The following is an 18,559-nucleotide window of genomic DNA, read 5'->3' on the forward strand; positions in this document are numbered from 1 at the left end:
TCTGTTTTTAGATTTTGAAAGAAATAATTTTAAACCAATAAATATAGTTATGATATATATTTAAATTAATCTCAGCTATATATTAAAATGTATATCACGGTAAAAATAATTAACTCTAGTAAATTATCAAATGGATATTTGCTATAATAATTATTTGTAAATGCCTGATTTAGATTATAGTAATTTAAAATCTAAGTACTTGTCATTTTTCATTTCAAAATGCCTCATGCCATAAATTAACCAAACAAACATGAATTATATCCTTTGATAATTTATTCATACTATTATTGCTTGCACCTGTACATATATGTGTTGCTCATTCACTCACCCCAGACTGAGTGCTAGATCCTCGGACTCGAATAAATCATTTATTATGCTTAAATAATTCGATTTTATTTTTCCTACATCACAATAATCTAAAGAGTTAATCTCATACTCTCGATTCATCCTTAAAAATTTAATGGGTGTAATGAGAAATTAATTTTAACTACTATTATATTTTAAAAAATAAATAGTGAAAATAATGAGAAACTCTAATTAAAATTACTCTTTGAGTAACTAACTTGATTTTTCCTCGTAGAACAACCCAATCAATGTCACAACGAATTTTTCCTATTTCACGAGAGAACTTGAAAGTTAAAATTTGGTTAAAGTCGTTCCTAAACGTAGCAGAAGATAAGATAGAAAGATGGAAAAGTAAAAGCATGCAAATATATAATTGAAATTGAAATGTAAGTAGTAGTAATTAAAAACAATTATTTGATGGAAAAAGAGATAACTTTACTAATGACACACACCAAACATAAGATGTGTTCGCTAGAGTTGTTAACCACACTCACTCATATACAGCATATCACAAATTCCCATGCACCCTCAATTCAACGGTCCAGATGCGGTCTGATGAAATCACACGGTCGATACGAACTGTACATTCTCCCTCTCTCTATCACGGATTTCGATGTTTCGCTTTCGGACCAAATGTGGGGCCCACATAGTACTGTGTCCTGAGTGCTGGCTACTCACAAAGGCGGGAACCAGTTTTTGTCGCAGAGGTATGGCTCTTTGTTGTCATCGGATGAGAGAGAAAGAGTGTAGAGAGAGAAACAAAACTAAGAGACAATCACTGAATCACTCTCACTCACTCTACATGCTGTGTGCGTGACTCTGTCACTGTGTTTTGTGTTTAAGCACATTGCATTTTAGTTTCAGAGGAGTTTTTTTTTTTTTTTTTGCTGTTATTGTTATTCAAGTTTTGGTTACTACTACCGCCACATGTTCATGCCCCTTCAATTTTTGTTCAACTTTTTGACTTTCTGCTTGGTTTCCAAGGAAAAAGATTGCAACTTGTTTCTGGGTCTAGTTTGCTTTTGGTTGGGTTTGTTAGTCCCTGCTGGCACCTCGGAATAGTGGGTTTTTGTTTTTGTTTTTGTTTTTTTTCTTCTTTTGGAGGTTCAAATTCTTGTTCTGATTCGTGTGAAGGTGGAAAATTTATGGGTGGTCACCGGAGGAGGAAAAAGATGGGATTCGTTGGAAAAAAGTAAGACTATTCGGTGATAACATGTCTGCTTGCTTTTTTGGGACGGCTTTTTTGTGAAGATTTTGGGTTGAAAAGGTTGAGGAAGATGCTTATGCTTGCAACTTTTTTTTAAACCCATTTTAGCACCAAGTATAAAAAGTTGTTCTTGGTCTTGTTTCCAAGTGTTGAGGTAGGTGATGGGGGTTTTGAGCATGTGAGTGATTCATGCCTCTCATTTTGGAGCTTCTGAGATTGGTTTCTGGTTGTGGCTTCGTTTGTTTGTTTGTTTGTTTGTTGTGCTTTCATGTTTAGGAAAAGGCACATCCTTTCTTCTCTTGCAAGGGAATTGTTGGCACTCCAGCCACTTTTTCTTCTCTTCTTGTTCAGCTTGCACCACAACACTGTGCAGTGTCAAGGAAGGTTGAGTAAGCATGTTTCTTCAGAGCCTCCCTCACCTTCTAGGCCATCATCAGCAGCACCATCTTCATCAGGATACAAGGATGACCCTAGGAAGATAATTTTGAGCATGGTTTTAGGAGCAGTCACTGGGCTAGTTTGTTCTGTTCTGTTTGCACTTGTGGTTCGTTGTGTTGTTCAGTATCTGAACCGCACACCAATCCTCAAGGGCCCTGTCATATTCTCCCCCAAAATTGCCTCCAAGACACTCCAATCAGCTTTGGCAAAGGAAAACCACTTGCTTGGCTCGAGTCCTAATGGGAAGTACTATAAAACTATGCTTGACAATGGACTCACTATTGCAGTCAAAAGGCTAACACCCTTTGAGAGCAATTCCCCGGAGGCCAAGAGGAAATCAGTGAAGAGGCAGATACAAACTGAGCTTGAACTTCTTGCAAGCCTTAGGAATAGGAACCTGATGAGTTTGAGAGCCTATGTTCGTGAGCCTGATGGATTCTCATTGGTTTATGATTATGCGTCCACTGGGAGTCTTGCTGATGTGTTGAATAGAGTGAGGGAGAATGAGTTGCCCTTTGGTTGGGAAGTTAGGCTCAGGATTGCTGTTGGTGTGGTGAAGGGTCTTCAGTATCTTCACTTCACTTGTGTGCCTCAGATTCTGCACTACAACTTGAAGCCCACTAATGTGATGTTGGATGCTGAGTTTGAACCTAGATTAGCAGATTATGGCTTGGCTAAACTTCTGCCTAACTTGGATAGAGGAAGTTCTCTCTACACCCCTCCTGAATGTTTCCACAATTGCAGGTAAGACAAATCAATTGCTTTCAATCATACTCACTCACTAGTGTTTTGAACTTGGTTTGTTTCTGTTTTTTCACTTTTTACACCAAATGGGTAACTAGTTGGTTGATATTGGGCACTTGCTTGATTCGTTACCTTTTTAAAAGCTCCACTCCTCATTGGTTTTTTCTCCTTCTTTGGAGTACCTTAATCAAAGACTCTTAGTGTGAAACGTGATTATTGTTCTGTATTGTCATGGTGTCATTTGCTATTGTTTAATAATTAAGACTTTGCAAAACTAATGTTTTTGTAACTACCCATTACTTGTATAGTTCACATGCTGCAAACTACTAAACCTAGATTGGTGATTGAGACCCCAATTAAAAATTATAATAATAATTTACTAAGGTTTTTCTTTTCCAATTTAACTTATTTCTAGTTTTTCATTGTTGTGTATATCTCTGGATACATCAATCTTAATAGTAATAACTTAAAAATAAGTAATAACAATAAAAAGATTGCTTGATTGATGCATTTCATATATGGGTATGGTATTGCCAATAAGATGTTAATTTTAACTTCATTCCATTCTTGTATGTGAAACTTCATGGTATTTAGATTGGATGGTGTTTTTTGCAATTTCAGCAGGTACACCGACAAAAGTGATATCTTCAGTTTTGGCATCATACTAGGTGTTTTATTAACCAGTAAGGACCCTACAGATCCATTCTTTGGAGAAGCAGCCAGTGGGGGAAGTTTGGGATGTTGGTTGAGACACTTGCAGCAAGCCGGTGAGTCACGTGAAGCTCTAGATAAGAGCATGTTAGGAGAAGAAGGTGAGGAAGATGAGATGCTAATGGCTGTTAGGATTGCTGCTGCATGCCTTTCTGATATGCCTGCAGATAGGCCTTCTAGTGATGAGCTTGTTCACATGCTAACGCAACTGCACAGTTTTTGAAACAAACCTTGATTCTTCAGTTCCTAGATATTTTTTTCTTTCTCTTATCCCCTCTTTCTGTAATAAGATGATAGGGGAATTTGGTTAGTGCCCATGATTCTGGTGTAATTGATTGTTTTGGTGTAATTGATTGTTTTGCATGATCTTGGTTTTCATGGTGTGGTTTCTAATATTCCATTTTCTCTTTCTCTATTCTATTTCCTTTTTCTTTTGGCTGATTTTGCAGGTTGTGGTGGGTTTAGGTCACACTATTATATTTTGTTTGTAAATGACTAGTCATGTTAACAAGAGTTTTCTTTTCTTGCTCAGTACTATAGCTCTATCTTAGGAGAAAATGCCATGATTGTTATTAACATAAACGTTTTGCTGAGAATCTCTTTTAGAGTTCTACTTGTAATGTGAACATTTAAAATACTACCTCTATTCCTATTTACAAGATTCAGTTATCTGATTCACTAAGATTAAGAATAGTTAATTTGATTGATTACAATAAATTTGTCCTAAATTTATATACTTTTTCAAAAATTTATATACATATTAATGTATTTTTAATTTAATAATAATCAATGCATGAGATAATATGAATTGAGTATTTATATAAAGAAACAAACATGTTTAAAAAGTAAGTCTTATAAATAGGAACGAGCCTCTGATTTGCATATCTAAACTGGAAAGCATTTCGTGCAAACTAAGCATTTATCAAGAGGTAAGGACACAATTTAGTTATGAGATAAGAAAAAAGAAAACATGGAAAAGGAGCAACATACATTAACCATAGGAAAAAAAAAGAGGAAGAAAGAGTTGAACACTATCCAAATGAAATAGATAACGGCAAGGGCATGAAAATGAAATATCCATAAATTGGTGGGTTCCAATCAAAGGAAAAAGGGCAAGTCGGCATACTCAAGCCATAACTTTTTGTGGTTTCCTTAATTTGTTTTTTCTCATGTGGCACAACTCAATCATTCAGATATTTGGTACTTGTTGCTCCAACAAACGAAAAAAGAGCAAAAAAGAACACTAGTTGGTGCTTAATCATACAAAAAATATGAATGGTTATTGTTGAAGGGGGCAGGATAAATAATGTATCACACAAACTTTCACCTTAACCTAAACAAGTGATAGTGCATTCACACAGTGCAACAAGTGAAATCGGTAGATTGAATTTTAATATTAATGTTAAAAAGAAGCTTTAACTGTGCGAAACTGAAATCTGATATGAAGTCAAACAAAAGCTGGCACCAAACTATTAAAAAATAACACTTTAAGTATGTGTGAAAAGCCTTTATCTCAATGTTTTACCATTACTAAATCTGACATCTATAACTCAAGTTACAATCAAATAATTACAGATTTGCGGAGCAGTAACAATCTAAGTTTTAGCTTAATTTGTCTCATAACTAATGTTTGAGATGTTCTTCTCTTTAAAAAGTAGAAATTCCTTCCAATTAACTTTTATAACAGCTTTATTTTTTTTAGTATATCATCATTTAAAAGAAGTCACTTTTATGTTTAAAAATGTTTTCTTTAAATGTATTGGATTCAACTTTTTTTTTTTTAAAAAAAAAGAAAAAGATAAACTCTAAAAAATTCGGATTTAGCTATAAGCTATTAAGCTATCAAGCCACCAAAACATATATCACTAAAAACAATAACTAATGACAACCCAAACACCAAAAGGAACAACCAAAGTCATACAAGTATTTATGATCTATGGTGAAGAAATGCAACGGTCTCTAAGAAGCTTTTTTTTTTTTGCTAAAAAAAGACCTATTGCATTTTTCTTCCAAGATGGCAAGACCAAGTTCTTTTAATATGTTGTTTTCCTTTCATGAACTCACTCAATATCTGATTTAAAAATTCTAAATTCATTAACTCTTAGAACAAGACCTATTGCATTAAAACAAGTGGTTCGTCTTTAAAAAAAAGACTAGCAAAGTCGTAGGAAAGATTAACGTGGATGAATAATGATATGAATGATTAAACAAAAAAAATGATGAGTGAATATTGAATCATATCAAATATCAGATGTTTAAAATATTTTAAAAGTATATTATATAAATAATTTATAGAGGAATTATATTTAGGTATTGGGCAAAAATTCCCAAAATAAAAATAATGACCACTCCTTAAGAATAAATAATTTCTTATTAATAAATAATAAGTATTTACATTTTTTTTATAATTTTCGTGTATCTTTATGAAAATAAACTTATTTTTATTATTCTTATTTATTTAATAGAACAAATAACTATTTAATACTAAATAATAGCCATTCATAAAATTATTGCTAATTTACGATTTAATATAAATCTTGCAAATAATGATTCTATAATAACTGGTTATTGTACACAGAACTTTTCATAACTTTATGTATATTTTACGAAACAATGTTATTTACTATTAGATACGCAATGGCAACAAATGGCCATACAATAATTCTCATAACTCATTCGTAATTTTTTGAACCTTATATGTCCAATATAAAAAATTATCTATTACTAGTCAATCAAAAGTAATAATCATTTGCATTTTTTTTCCAGTTCCATGTATCCAAAATAAAATTCCACTTATAACTGCTAATCTTTCATGAAGAACAAAAAACTTACAAATTTCTTTATAAGGCCATTATTGTTTATTAATTGAAATATAACGGTCCTTCTCTTTAAATAAGTTATGTGGTCTCTTTTAACATTTTGAACTTTTTATATTCCTTAAAATTAAATATTCATTTTCAATGTTCCTTAAGATGAAATTTCCTGAAATTGTTCCATTAACCTCTATGAATAATTTATTAGCCTAGTGTGCCTACCATTCAGTGCACCAATTTTTCAAAAGCTAGCAAGTGCATTTCGTGATTTGTTTCCACTGGCCTCCTAGAGTCTACTCCATTGTGTTATTTGGAAGATACATTTTGAATCATGGTTAGCCATTTGCTCATTAGTTTGCATAACAATAAGTCGGTATCTCATTGGCCTAGGTCCCGCCAGACATAGACAATAATCATTCCATACAATTGCTTCTTTTGACCAGAAATAAATGAAGTTTCGCCCATTGAATAATGCAATTCTAATTATGATTAGCTATTAGCTTGCATAACTATAAGCTGGTGATGCTCATTTTTTTAAAAAAAATAAGATAGACAAGTGTATATGAAGCTTAGCCATACACTTCTGAAACACGCATGTATGTTACCAGTGTAACTTTCTTTTTACCCTTTACTAGGTGTAACTTTCCAGAATTTACTAATTAAATTTCCACTCTTGAAAAATAAACACAGCAGAAGATTATTCCACTAAGTTACCGATTAACATAATTAAGAGCAGACAGTTACGTCTAGTTACATAATGCAGCTTTATAAATAGTAAAAGTAAACAAGGCACTGACAAAAAAAAAATACAACAAATTCCCTCCCTTCTTACTTGAGAACTTTACAAAATTTTCTACACTTGAAATTGGGCACCATTGATTAACAGTGAAACGAATTAAACTACAATCCAAAAATCACATTTTATCGACACAACCGACATATATATGCATATCAAAACTCTTGTGGTAGTGGTCCTCCTTCTAAGAAGGACTTGAACAGCACAAGTGATCTCTCAGGCTGTGAAAATGGAGCTTCATGTGATGCTCCTCTGATGGTGGCAAATGAAAGGATGTTACCATAAACTTGAGTCCACCCACCCACCTGAAACAAGCATGCTATACTTCATAAGCACAATAAAATTTCAATGAGTAAACAGTATATGCACTCAGTTTTTATAATGTCATTCAATCACAAATTGTTATATATAAGTTGAATTTAATTGCTATATACTATTAAAAAAATTTACAAGTCAACCAATTAGAAATCATGATACATGACTTCCAACGTAGTAGTTATTATCAAACTTATCGTTCATATTAATTTATTATTGGACGGACATTTTTTATATTATTAGTGCATAATCTATTTTTTAGTAAATTTGTTGACTTTTAGGATAGTTATCCTAAAAATTATAACTACCATAATTTTTTTTTGGTTGACACTATAAAATTATTTACATTGATGTTACATAGAGAGTAAACTCGAATTCAATGTGACCAGTAATATCAGCAAAACTCAACAGAACAAGGTTCACCTGCTGCTTCTCAAACCACACCCTGTATGGCACAGTGGTGTTCAATCCAAGTTCTTTTGCCAATTTATGTACTAGTGTTCTACTTCCAGTCAGTGGGATAACTGAATCCTGATCACCACTGCAAAACAACAATTACAAATTCATTCTCAAAGCCAATTATACACACTGTAATCTATTATGCCAAATTCATTTGATCTAGAATAGAATTTTCACTTCACAAGGATGTAACCATGTATCATGTACCTGTAAACCAATACTGGTATTCCCTCCTTGACTAGCTTCCCCACAACCGTGATTGTTGGTATCTCCAAGTCACGCAGCTCATAATCCAGGACACTGATAAGCATATAGCATAAGACTCATTATATTAACAAGAGACACTGATAAGCATATAGCATAAAGTAACTGGATGTTTCTGTCCAAGACTCGAAATAGCAACAACACTAAAAAACATGCTTATGTGAAGAGAGGCAGGGTAGAACACAAGGTTTAACTCGATTAGTTTCTGACATGTTTTTTCATTGTTCTCATAAACACAACACAAAATATAAGTGAAGGCTAGAGAGGAGAATTACTTGCTGCAAGCAGACCATCTTTGAACTCCAACAAGATGTGCATGCATAGCTGACTGCACATCTTTCCTGTTCAGATAATTGACTGTTTCATCTTCCACACATACATCTATGGTTTCAGTTACTTGCTGTTTGACAAAAAAAAAAAAAAAAACAAGACCAGAATTTCATGCCCTCGGTACTTTGATTGAAGTTAGATAGAAAATCAAGTGGTTGTGACAGTTGGAATTGAAGAGAAGCTATAGGATAAACTCACCTGGGGATTGAGGACTTTGGTTTGTGAGAACACTGAAGATAAACAAACATCAAGGGTCACATCATATTTGTCAACAAATCTACTTGTTTCCGTAGTAACTTGGCTCATAACACTTGAACAGATAGGAGAAACAGCACCATTATAGTATTCCCTCACATATGTTGAATAGTTACAAACAGAAGTGAACATTTTGTACGTTGTATCTGAAATTAATCCATGTGACCAGAAGAACTCAGCTCTCGAATTGAAATCTGTTGCAAATTCTAGAACTGGATTACCAAGCTGCACCAACGGAAACTAGCTTCAGATGCCTAAATTCCTTAGTCAAATTGCAAAACTGATGAATCTTTAGCTGAACTTTTTTGCTCTCTAGTTTTCAAAATCTTAACGGATATCAGAAGGATAAAAGCAAGCAGACATGTGGCGGGAATAGGAAAAGAAGAATAATCGGAAGTTTGTGCTATAACTCACAGCAATGCCTTTTAAATTGAATAACTTCTCCTTTTTGTTGAATTGGAGCATAAGTTCAGCCAGCTGAGGAACATAATGACCTAAACATAAATTACAAAATACATGAATATATGCATATTTTAACCATAGCTTCTTCATAAATGAAAAAACATAAATAGATGTTAGAGTTACCTGCATAGCTTTCTCCTACAATGAACAAACTTCGGTTTCTGTATTCTGGGAACTTTATAAACCAGCTTTGCAAGAACACCAAGTTATCCCTGGCTATAAAGAGAAAGACAAAATGTTTCAGAAAACCAAGGCAATCTTTAAAGGAGCATATCTGTTTATTTTGTAAAGAAAAACAGCACTATTTAGGAAGAGGACAAGGCATAACTGTAAAGAAAAATAGGAGGTTGTGAAATAACATTATGTTAATAAGCAAAACTTTGGGCAAAACTCTGGGAACTTGGGAGAGAATTTTGTGAAAGGTAAAGATAACAAACAAGAAAAGCAAAAGGGAGATAGTGAGAACTAATTAAGAAGGGGAAAATGAAGAAGAAAGAAAGTTGACCCGGATCTTCCTTTAGAAACTCTTTCTTTAGCCATGTGAAAATGCTTGCATCTAATGGTTATTTACCAATCACCATTCAAACCAATGAAATTGAGAATTATTTCAAGGGACGACTAAAAAAGTAGAAAGTTGGTGATGTCAAGTAGAGACGGGTGAACATTAAAAACTTGCCCGTAATTTTGTCATTCACACCCTCATAAGAGGAAGTATCAGTTGAGTAAGAGAATCCAACTCCAATTGGCGTTTCCAAATAGAGCATATTCGCTTCTGCAACTCATATATATGTGCACAATGCTAATCAGCGTGTCATATTCTCAAAGTTATGCTAAAAGTGAAACCACCACCATTACTGAAAACAATAGATATGTATAAACAAAAAATTGTTCAAAAAGATAGATAGGTAGTTACCTCTGTTCCAGCTGAATTGGTTTCTAACCAAGCCCTTACCTTTGGGCCTAAATGGTCCATTCTCTGAAAATGCACCAACTCCAAGAGAAGAACAACCAGGCCCTTCAAAAGAACATGACACAACACAAAGAATAAGTTTTCAAATTCTTATCTGATTGAGAACTTTTTATTTACTAGTGAGGAGCACCTCCATTGAGCCACAGAACAAGGGGCTTGGAAAGTGCATCTTTTTCGGCTTCAGCAAAGTAGAAAAAAAGTGCACGCTGGTTTTTGTCATCAACGGTTACATAACCTGAAAACTGATGAAACTGAACATGGGGTTGACCCGGCAAGCGAGTGATCCTATGGTGTGAGGGTGAAGGGTGCACAACGCCAAGCTCAAGGAGTAGGAAAGCTACACACAATGCAATGGAACTCCAAAGTAGAGAACACATGATTTGGTTTCTGCTTCTTTTCCTTCACTTTCAGTTGCAGAACACAAAAAGCTTTGCAGCTAGTTGTTGTTGTGTGAGAGAGTGAGTTGCTGTGCCTCTATTGTGTATATAAAAAGGAGGAACGTTTTTGCTTTTTGTAAATATTATTTATTTATTATTATTTGGAGTTTTGGTGTGTTTTGAAATTTGGGGTTGGAAAATGGCGAAGGAGTGAAAGTACAGTGAACTGTGGAGTGAAATGTGGTGGTGATTTATTATTGTCATTCATTCTCTGGAGGGAACTGTGGAGTGACTGTGCAAATGCACGTGTGACAATTTGAGTTGTTTTATTATTGTCATTCATTCTCTGCTTCTCCACTCTCACTTTTGTACTTTTTTTCAAGCACTCATCCTTTCATACCAACAAAGATTCATATTTAAAAAAAAACGTGAATGACAGCCGTAAAAATCTTCTGAATGGATGATTAATAAGTATTTTATAAATATGTGTTCTTGGAGTCTTAAAGTTTATTATAATTCCAATTAACTCTTAAGGTCTAACTTAAATTTTTTTCTCATAAAAAAAACATTCATTCTTCATCAAAATTTATTTTGATATTAATAAATGAAATGTATGTTATGCATCTTCATCATTGTTCTCCATAGTTATCCGTTAGAACTATTTATCTAGTGTATCCGCTAGAATTTTTTAAGTAAACTTTACTACACGACGGGCGGGACCATAGACATGTATTTTCAAGTCTTTATGATTAATTTTAAAAAAATATTTTGAAAGAAATTTTTAAAAAACAGTCTTTTTTAATAAAACCTCTATCAAATACCTTTCATCTTGTTCATAAACTTAACGTTTATTTTGAAATAGGTTAATTTTAGCAAATAAAACTCTTTAAAGGAGTTTGGCAAAAAAAATGAAGAGATTAATTTGTTTTTTTTTTAAGTAGATTAAATTGGTTAATAAGAAGACATCTGTTGTTTTTTTCTTTTCTTCCGAGGAAAAACTAAAAGAAACTATTCGAGACTATCCTTACAAAGAATGTCAGCAAGAGAAAGAGGGAAAGAGGGGGAGGTCAGCATACAATGGGGAGACCAAAGAATGGGTCATCGTTGTTTCAATATGGGTTAATATTATAAGACAATTATATTAGTTATTTATCATTAATAAATTTTATTTTATATGATCAAAATTAAGTAAACCCGTTAGACCATCAAATCAAATGATATGGACTTAAGTGAGTTGTCAATTCCCATTAGGGGATAATGAGAATCCTATTAGGTTAACATATTATAAGAAGACTATGGTCCCCAGTATACCGAACCGTCACATATAGTTTATTTTCTCTCTATGAAAAGTTATGAAGGTCTTATTAAGGAATAAAGAAGTTTCGGTTGATGAATAATCATGAAGCCATCGGTTAGGCTGTTAGCCGGTTATCCATTCCGTAACAGATCCTCAGAAGACTGCATAGATCAGAAATCACCTACAAATTCAAATTCTGCTGCATTTGTTTGATCAATCATTTTGGATCCAGGTATTCCTAAAACTCTTCTTGATGATCTAACGTACACTCTTGGTGGTTATTGGTATTTTATAAGGATCCTTTAAGACTATTGGGAATTAAAGTTTTTTTTTTTTTTTTGCAATAGACTGGTTTGTAGGAATTGAGTTGTTTTTCTGTTTCGTGAGAAAAAAAAAGTTGTTTTGTTGTTTTCTTGATCATGGTTTCTAATGATTGGCTTTTAACGTCATATAATCATGTATTGGTTTTTTTCACTTCCTTTTGAATAAAATTTGTGCTTCATGTTTCTTGTAATGCTAATAAATTAAAAAAGAATTATTATTATATATTTTATTTATATAACTCTGATTTCCTAACATGAAAGCAAATTAAAGTTAAGTGAAGTTTCTCCGGTCTTCAAGGTGCATTGCACAAACATCACAAACATAAATTAGTACTAAGAAAATATTTTTTTATGAATAATCTTATTATTTATATAAAATCTTTTAAAGATTTCTTTTAGGAATTTACACATGATTTTTTTTTAATTCCTTTCATATATTTGTGATAACGTTATTTACGGGTACAATATTTACTTGAGGTATTTTAAGTATAAATCAATGATAGCATTAAATATAATTTAAGGATATGATATTTACTTTTCGTAATTAAAGTTTTATATTTTTGCTATCATGATTGAGTGTAAATTTAGCAATAACAGATCATTTACATTTATTTGTTTGTCTAGTATTTTTTAATTGAATTGATGGACACGATATATTACAAAAGTAGTTCCTATTGTGAAAATTAGTTTAATTAAAATTACACAGATTTTGTATGAAATTATTTATGCGAATTATGTTAGGCCCAAAGGAAAATGCAATTTGGCCAAATCATATTGTGTACCTATGATGATAAATGTGTGACAATTATAAATATGTTTTCATCTGAATAATATAGTCAGTCCAAAGAAAGACTATTATTTGACAGAATTTATTGTCAATATTTGATCATTGCGTTGAGAGTACCAATTATATATTAATTTCTCTAAGAATTAATGTTGTGTTAGGTATCTTGTCATGGGTCTGTTCTGCAAAATATTTGCATGTTTTGTTATATATACTTTTATATAACTAAATTATATGTGAAAGTTGTGTAATTTTAAGACCTCCCATTTATTATATTAGATTGTCTTGTATTTTTGGTTAAATTAATTGAAACAACAAGTTGCCAAAGTAACTTTTCTTGCGTAAGTTGATTTGATTGAATTTACATGGATGTTGCATGGAACTATTCCTGCGAATTGTGTTCGACCCAAAGGAAGACACAATTTGGCAGAATAATTACATGCTTGCGATGGTAAACATGTGACGATTATAAATAGTGTGATTTTTCATGTGAATAATGAAATGTTCAAAGACAATCATTATTTGACTGGAGTAATCATCATATAAGTTTTCCATGTGAGCAATGGAGTGTCCAAAGACAACCTTTGTTTGATAGGACTTATCACCAATGTTTGATCAATGCATGGAGAGTAGCACTTGCAGTTAATCTTTTTCAATCCAAAGATTGAGGATTAATGATACGCTAGGTATCTTGTTTGGATCTTGAAATTTACCATAAAGATTATTTGTGCATTGTATGTTTATTGTTCTCTTCTTTAATTGTTGTTGTTGTTACTACTATGGTTTAAATTACTCATATTATTTAAATCCCTATAAAATTTAGAGTTTGAGGGGAGTCAGTTGAGAGTTGGAGATATTGCATAATTTTTTTTCTAGAGAAGAAACAAGAGAACAAGATAAGAAATTTTCTTTTTACTTATGTAGGATGAGGCATATAAAAAAAGGGCCTCATTTACACTATTTAATGTGTGAAAATGATATACTTCTCATTTTTGTTTGTTTTAAAGTTAATTTAGTTTTGTGCCGAAGGACGTTAGTGGGTAGATTTTGGTTCTTCTACTCACAAAAATATGTTTATATGATGCTACCTATGGAATCATCTGCCAAGTGATAATGAAAAATTCTTCTATGTGGACGATGACATAAAGTTATAGTTGAAGCTATGAAAACTTTTATGTTACTTTAAAAGACTCAATTTCATTTGAATTTGGTTGAGACATATATTGAGTTATTTATTAAACCAAATTTTATTTCTAATTTGAACAAATTCAGTTATTTTGTTTAATTAGAAATAATAAAGTTAGTCTCTCTTGTGATTCAAATGTTGCGAGTTATGAATTCTTTTACGGATATTTGAGTGTTCCTATTGCAAATATTTTTGGGTGCTACAAAACTTAAAATTAAATGAGAATTTCGTTACTTTATAACATAAGCGCTTAAGTCATATCTCTTAATAAGGAATTTGGATGCTTGTGTTATAGGAAATTCTGGATCCTTTATATTGGTTGGACCTTATAGTCTATATATTAAGTATATAAAGGGAAAATAAACAAACAAAATAGAATTCAGGTGCTGAAAGAAATAAGGATGTCTTATAACTAATACATGCATATTTTTGTGTTCTATTCCTTATGGATTCATAGAATGAACAAATGTATTTGATTATGTTCATAGATGATTTCTCTTTATTTAAATTATGAGAAATTTTGACCTTTAGACATTTAGTCTTTCAAAGATGAAGTTGAACATCAACTAAGAAAAAGAAAGAAAATTAAGGTTGTCAAATGTGACCATGGGGAATACTATGGTATATATGACATAAGGTACAACATTTGGAGTTTCCTATTTGTTTTTCTTCAATAATTGTGAAATTGTTTTACAACATGTAATGTTAGGAAAACCTAGCATGAACAAAGTTGAAGAATGATGAAACTAGACATGTACAAATATCGCAAGATGTTTAATTCTCCTCTACCAAAGTCGCTTTGGGGAAAGACATTAAAGAATGCAATTTATATCCTTTTAGGGTACCAATTCAAGTAGTCACTATTCTTTAGGTATGAGTCGGGAAAATTCCAACATTAGGCATATACACATTTAGGGATATTCAGTTGAAACAATGTCTTATAGGCTGCATGAAGATAAGTTGAACTTAAAGATAATTAGTTATAATTTTTTTGTTACATTTAAAGCTCCCACATGTATAAGTTTTACAATCCCACTTTAAGATCATGTTTGAGACGTGCAAGACTCCTTGAGAAAATTGAGTTTGGAGGGAAAGGAAACATAAAGAGTGTTGTCTTTAAAGAATAATTTGTTAATGACAATAGATAAGCCTTTGTACTTACCATTGTTCAAGAAACGAATATGGTTATTAAATAATGATGTTACTCCTAGCATTATTAAAAAACAAAAAAAATACTAAGATTCCCTTTCAAACACCACCTAAAGTTCAAACTCAATAACCTCAAGAAGTGTCATTAAGAAGATCCATTAGAGAAAGAAAAAATGTAATTTGATATGATTATGTCATATTCCTTTAAGAACATGAATATGACATTAGGTTGACTGAGAAGGTCTAATTGACCTTAGTTAAGTCATGTTGTGCTCTAACTCTCAAGTGGATTGATGTCATAAATGATGTAATAAAACTTATGGTTGAACATGACATTTGGGATATCGTCAAATTGCTTGAAAGTGTGAAACCCATAAGTTGTAGATAAATATCTATAGTCGAAAGGGATTCAATGGATAATTTTGAGATAAATAAAGATTGTCTTGTCGCCAAAAGTTTTACTAGAAGGAAGACATTGATCACAAAGAGACTTTTTCTCTGATTTCTTAGAAAGACTTTCTTAGAACTATAATGATACTGTAGATCATTTTTATAATTGTTTTGCATAGATGGATGTAAAGATTAGGCTTCTAAAGGAAAACATTGATGAAACAATTTATACTATGCAACCAGAAAACTTTGTTTAAGATGATATAAAGTCTATGGTATGCAAACTAAAGAAATTCATTTGTGCTTTTAAACAAGTCTCTTGTCTATGGTATTACAAATTCATCAAGATTATCTCTTATGGCATTGAGATAAATTTGGTTGATGATTGTGTGTGCTAAAAGTTTAGTGGGAGTAAATTTATTATTTTGGTATTATATGTTGATGACATCCTACTATACTTATTGTTGCAAAATAGTTATATTACAATTTATCATGTATGCTTAAGTTTATTTTTTTATTGTCCTAAAATAATTTTTTGTGGGAGTCCTAAGGTGATAAATGAGTAATCTTGGTATGCAACACTAGAAAGTAATAAAGCACATTATGAGTTAATTGAAGAGAATAAGAAACTACATATTTTCATATCAAAAGTTTAGAAGTTTAGAGATCATTGGGTATTTTGACTTTGATTTTTTCGGAATGTCTTAATAGCAATCACTCCACATAAGGATCCACATTTAACCATGTTGGTGGAGTTAATAGTTTGCTATGAGCCATCATACCAGAATTTATGATTGCTAAATTGTTGTAATTGGCTTGCCTGTTGTCGCCAAAATTAAATAGTCATCAAGTGTTTATCGGGGCAATATTTTAGCGGTCTTATTAAGGATTCAACCAAGTAAAAGTTTGTTGACAAAAAGTATTTGATTGTTAAATAAAGAATCCAAAAAATACAGATTTGTATAGAACATATAGGGGTTCATTCCATGCTAGCTGATCCACTTACTAAAGGTATGACACTTAAAGTTTTATACTGCTCATATGGATGTAATTCCTGATAGTACCTTAGTTTAGTGAGAGTCTTACTTATGTTTTATATCTTATTGTTTACAAATATTTTATTGTTTGGATTTTCTGCAGAAATAAAGTTGAAGTTTATCATTTCATTGTCAGCTTGTTTTGTTTGCAATATTTATGTTGTATTTGGATAGATCTCTATAAAGAATAAAGTTTGAACCAATTAGAAATATGCATGACTAAGATCACATTGCATGTAATTTCCATTCTGTTTATCCATATTGACCTATGTCATTAAGTGTACTGATGTGGTGGTCATTGGGGTCTAGTTACATTTGTTGTAGTGACGAAAGTCGCAGTGATTTTATTATTGATATATGAGATGGATCAGGTTGTTATACAAGGTGGAAGTCTAAAGGTAAATAGCATACAAATACATGCTTAAGGAAATTTTATATAATTGTTACAATATGTAGCCTAAGTAAAAGATTGTTGGAATTTTCTATTCCAATAATTAATGTGGACTAATATTGTAAGACAATTATATTAGTTATTTATCATTTATGAATTTTATTTTATGTGATCAAATTAAATGAGTCCATTAAACAATCAAATCAGATGATATGGACTTAAATGAACATATATCACTGTTAGCCCATTAGTATATGTTAAAGAAATATGTGAGAACATCTTAAAAACTAACTGGATTCAAATCATTCAATAGTATTAAAATATAAAATATATTTGCAACAGCCATTTTCAAGTATTATATATATGCTAATTCCTATCATATATAGTAAATACCACCAACTCGATCTCTGATTTTGAGACAAACACGTGAGTGGTGAATAGCAAGTGGAGTGTAGAAAAGTAACAAAATCAAATAGAATAAAAGTGGCACTTTGTAGTAGGAATCTCCAATTTGGAGGGAAAAGAAGTGAGACACAGTAGTACAGTATATATATGCAGCAGCCAAGAGACAGATTGAAGTGAAATGAGAGAAGAGAATAATGGGTGCAAATATGTGCCTGCATTTGAATTTGCACGTCAAGAAGGGTGAAGATAGAAGAATGAAAAGTTAAGTGATAGCATATGATATGATATGAATTATGATAAGTAGGTATCTGGTAGCAGATTGCGTGAGCGAGGTTTGCTTTTGTTTGACCTGTCTGTCAAAGAAACAGGACTACCAACCGAGAATTATGCATTCATGGCCATGCATGGGACCTCCACCATTAAAGCTAAAGCCAATATTTGCTTTCGTCCCCACATTTCATATCTTTCCATAAACAGCCTTAATTAAGTAGTTACTATCACGCCATTCTTTTCTTATTACCATTATTTCTCCAAAACACTAATGGATGGGATGTAGGGATGGAAATATTTCAGGTTTTAGGGCTTATGGTTTAAAATTTTGGTAAGTTTCAGTCTAATTTATTTATTTTCTTGTTATTACAAACTAATTTTCTAGGCCTGGTTTGGTTTGTTTGAAGTTTTCTCTTCACTTGAAAAGCTACTTACATACATAGTCCAATTTATATAAGGCACTATCAAAAGAAAAATGAGATTCATAATGTACGTACTAAGAAAAAGAGTGCAATATATTAAACACTGTACAGTTTTTATTCTTTTTCTAATTAGGTTACTCTTTGAAAAAGATATGAATGAGATTCTGTGGAATCCTTTAATTAAGGTTAAATCTAAATCATTATATATCTAGTCAATTGAATAACAGACAGAGCAGGAATAAATCTTACGCATGTCTTTTATGGACAGACTTTTAAAAAGAGAAAGCAAAAATAAAAAGAAAAATAATTCTTAAACTCTTATTAATACTTTATATTTAAGTAATTAAGATAATACCCAATGTAAAATAAAAAAAATGTAAATTTAAATAATTAAACTCTAAAAACAATTAAGAAATGGA

At 31.8% G+C, this 18,559-nt stretch overlaps 2 protein-coding genes across 4 annotated transcripts; one reads left to right on the forward strand and one right to left on the reverse strand.

The window, feature by feature from the left end:
• Positions 1 to 1,039: 1,039 nt before the first annotated feature.
• Positions 1,040 to 3,976, forward strand: LOC114422815 (inactive leucine-rich repeat receptor-like protein kinase CORYNE). 2 transcript variants are annotated; one of them, XM_028389352.1, is made up of 2 exons: positions 1,040 to 2,734; positions 3,359 to 3,976. In XM_028389352.1, the coding sequence occupies exons 1-2, from the start codon at positions 1,821 to 1,823 to the stop codon at positions 3,666 to 3,668; spliced, it is 1,224 nt and encodes a 407-aa protein (XP_028245153.1). In that variant the 5' UTR covers positions 1,040 to 1,820; the 3' UTR covers positions 3,669 to 3,976. The 2 variants fall into 2 exon arrangements, with proteins under 2 accessions (XP_028245153.1, XP_028245151.1); XM_028389350.1 differs by having other exon boundaries at positions 1,041 to 2,734; positions 3,356 to 3,976.
• Positions 3,977 to 6,955: 2,979 nt separating this feature from the next.
• Positions 6,956 to 10,586, reverse strand: LOC114422816 (serine carboxypeptidase-like 45). 2 transcript variants are annotated; one of them, XM_028389353.1, is made up of 10 exons: positions 10,240 to 10,586; positions 10,053 to 10,154; positions 9,816 to 9,911; positions 9,263 to 9,355; positions 9,092 to 9,171; positions 8,621 to 8,902; positions 8,368 to 8,492; positions 8,036 to 8,128; positions 7,793 to 7,910; positions 6,956 to 7,359 (listed from the first exon to the last, which is right to left on the reverse strand). In XM_028389353.1, exons 1-10 carry the CDS (start codon positions 10,484 to 10,486, stop codon positions 7,210 to 7,212), a joined length of 1,386 nt encoding a protein of 461 aa, XP_028245154.1. In that variant the 5' UTR covers positions 10,487 to 10,586; the 3' UTR covers positions 6,956 to 7,209. The 2 variants fall into 2 exon arrangements, with proteins under 2 accessions (XP_028245154.1, XP_028245155.1); XM_028389354.1 differs by lacking the exon at positions 9,816 to 9,911.
• Between the last annotated feature and the right edge of the window lie 7,973 nt (positions 10,587 to 18,559).

The sequence above is a fragment of the Glycine soja genome, chromosome 8, assembly GCF_004193775.1.
Source record: "Glycine soja cultivar W05 chromosome 8, ASM419377v2, whole genome shotgun sequence".
NCBI classification, from domain to species: domain Eukaryota; kingdom Viridiplantae; phylum Streptophyta; class Magnoliopsida; order Fabales; family Fabaceae; genus Glycine; species Glycine soja.

Excerpts from the sequence above, each read along its gene's own strand:
- LOC114422815 (XM_028389350.1), top strand. The coding sequence starts at position 1,821 with ATGTTTAGGAAAAGGCACATCCTTTCTTCTCTTGCAAGGGAATTGTTG. Across the intron at positions 2,735-3,355 it reads GAATGTTTCCACAATTGCAG|CAGGTACACCGACAAAAGTG; the intron begins GTAAGACAAATC and ends TTGCAATTTCAG.
- LOC114422816 (XM_028389353.1), bottom strand. The coding sequence starts at position 10,486 with ATGTGTTCTCTACTTTGGAGTTCCATTGCATTGTGTGTAGCTTTCCTA. Across the intron at positions 9,172-9,262 it reads TGTAGGAGAAAGCTATGCAG|GTCATTATGTTCCTCAGCTG; the intron begins GTAACTCTAACA and ends ATTTATGTTTAG. Across the intron at positions 8,493-8,620 it reads CCAAAGTCCTCAATCCCCAG|CAAGTAACTGAAACCATAGA; the intron begins GTGAGTTTATCC and ends TTTGTCAAACAG.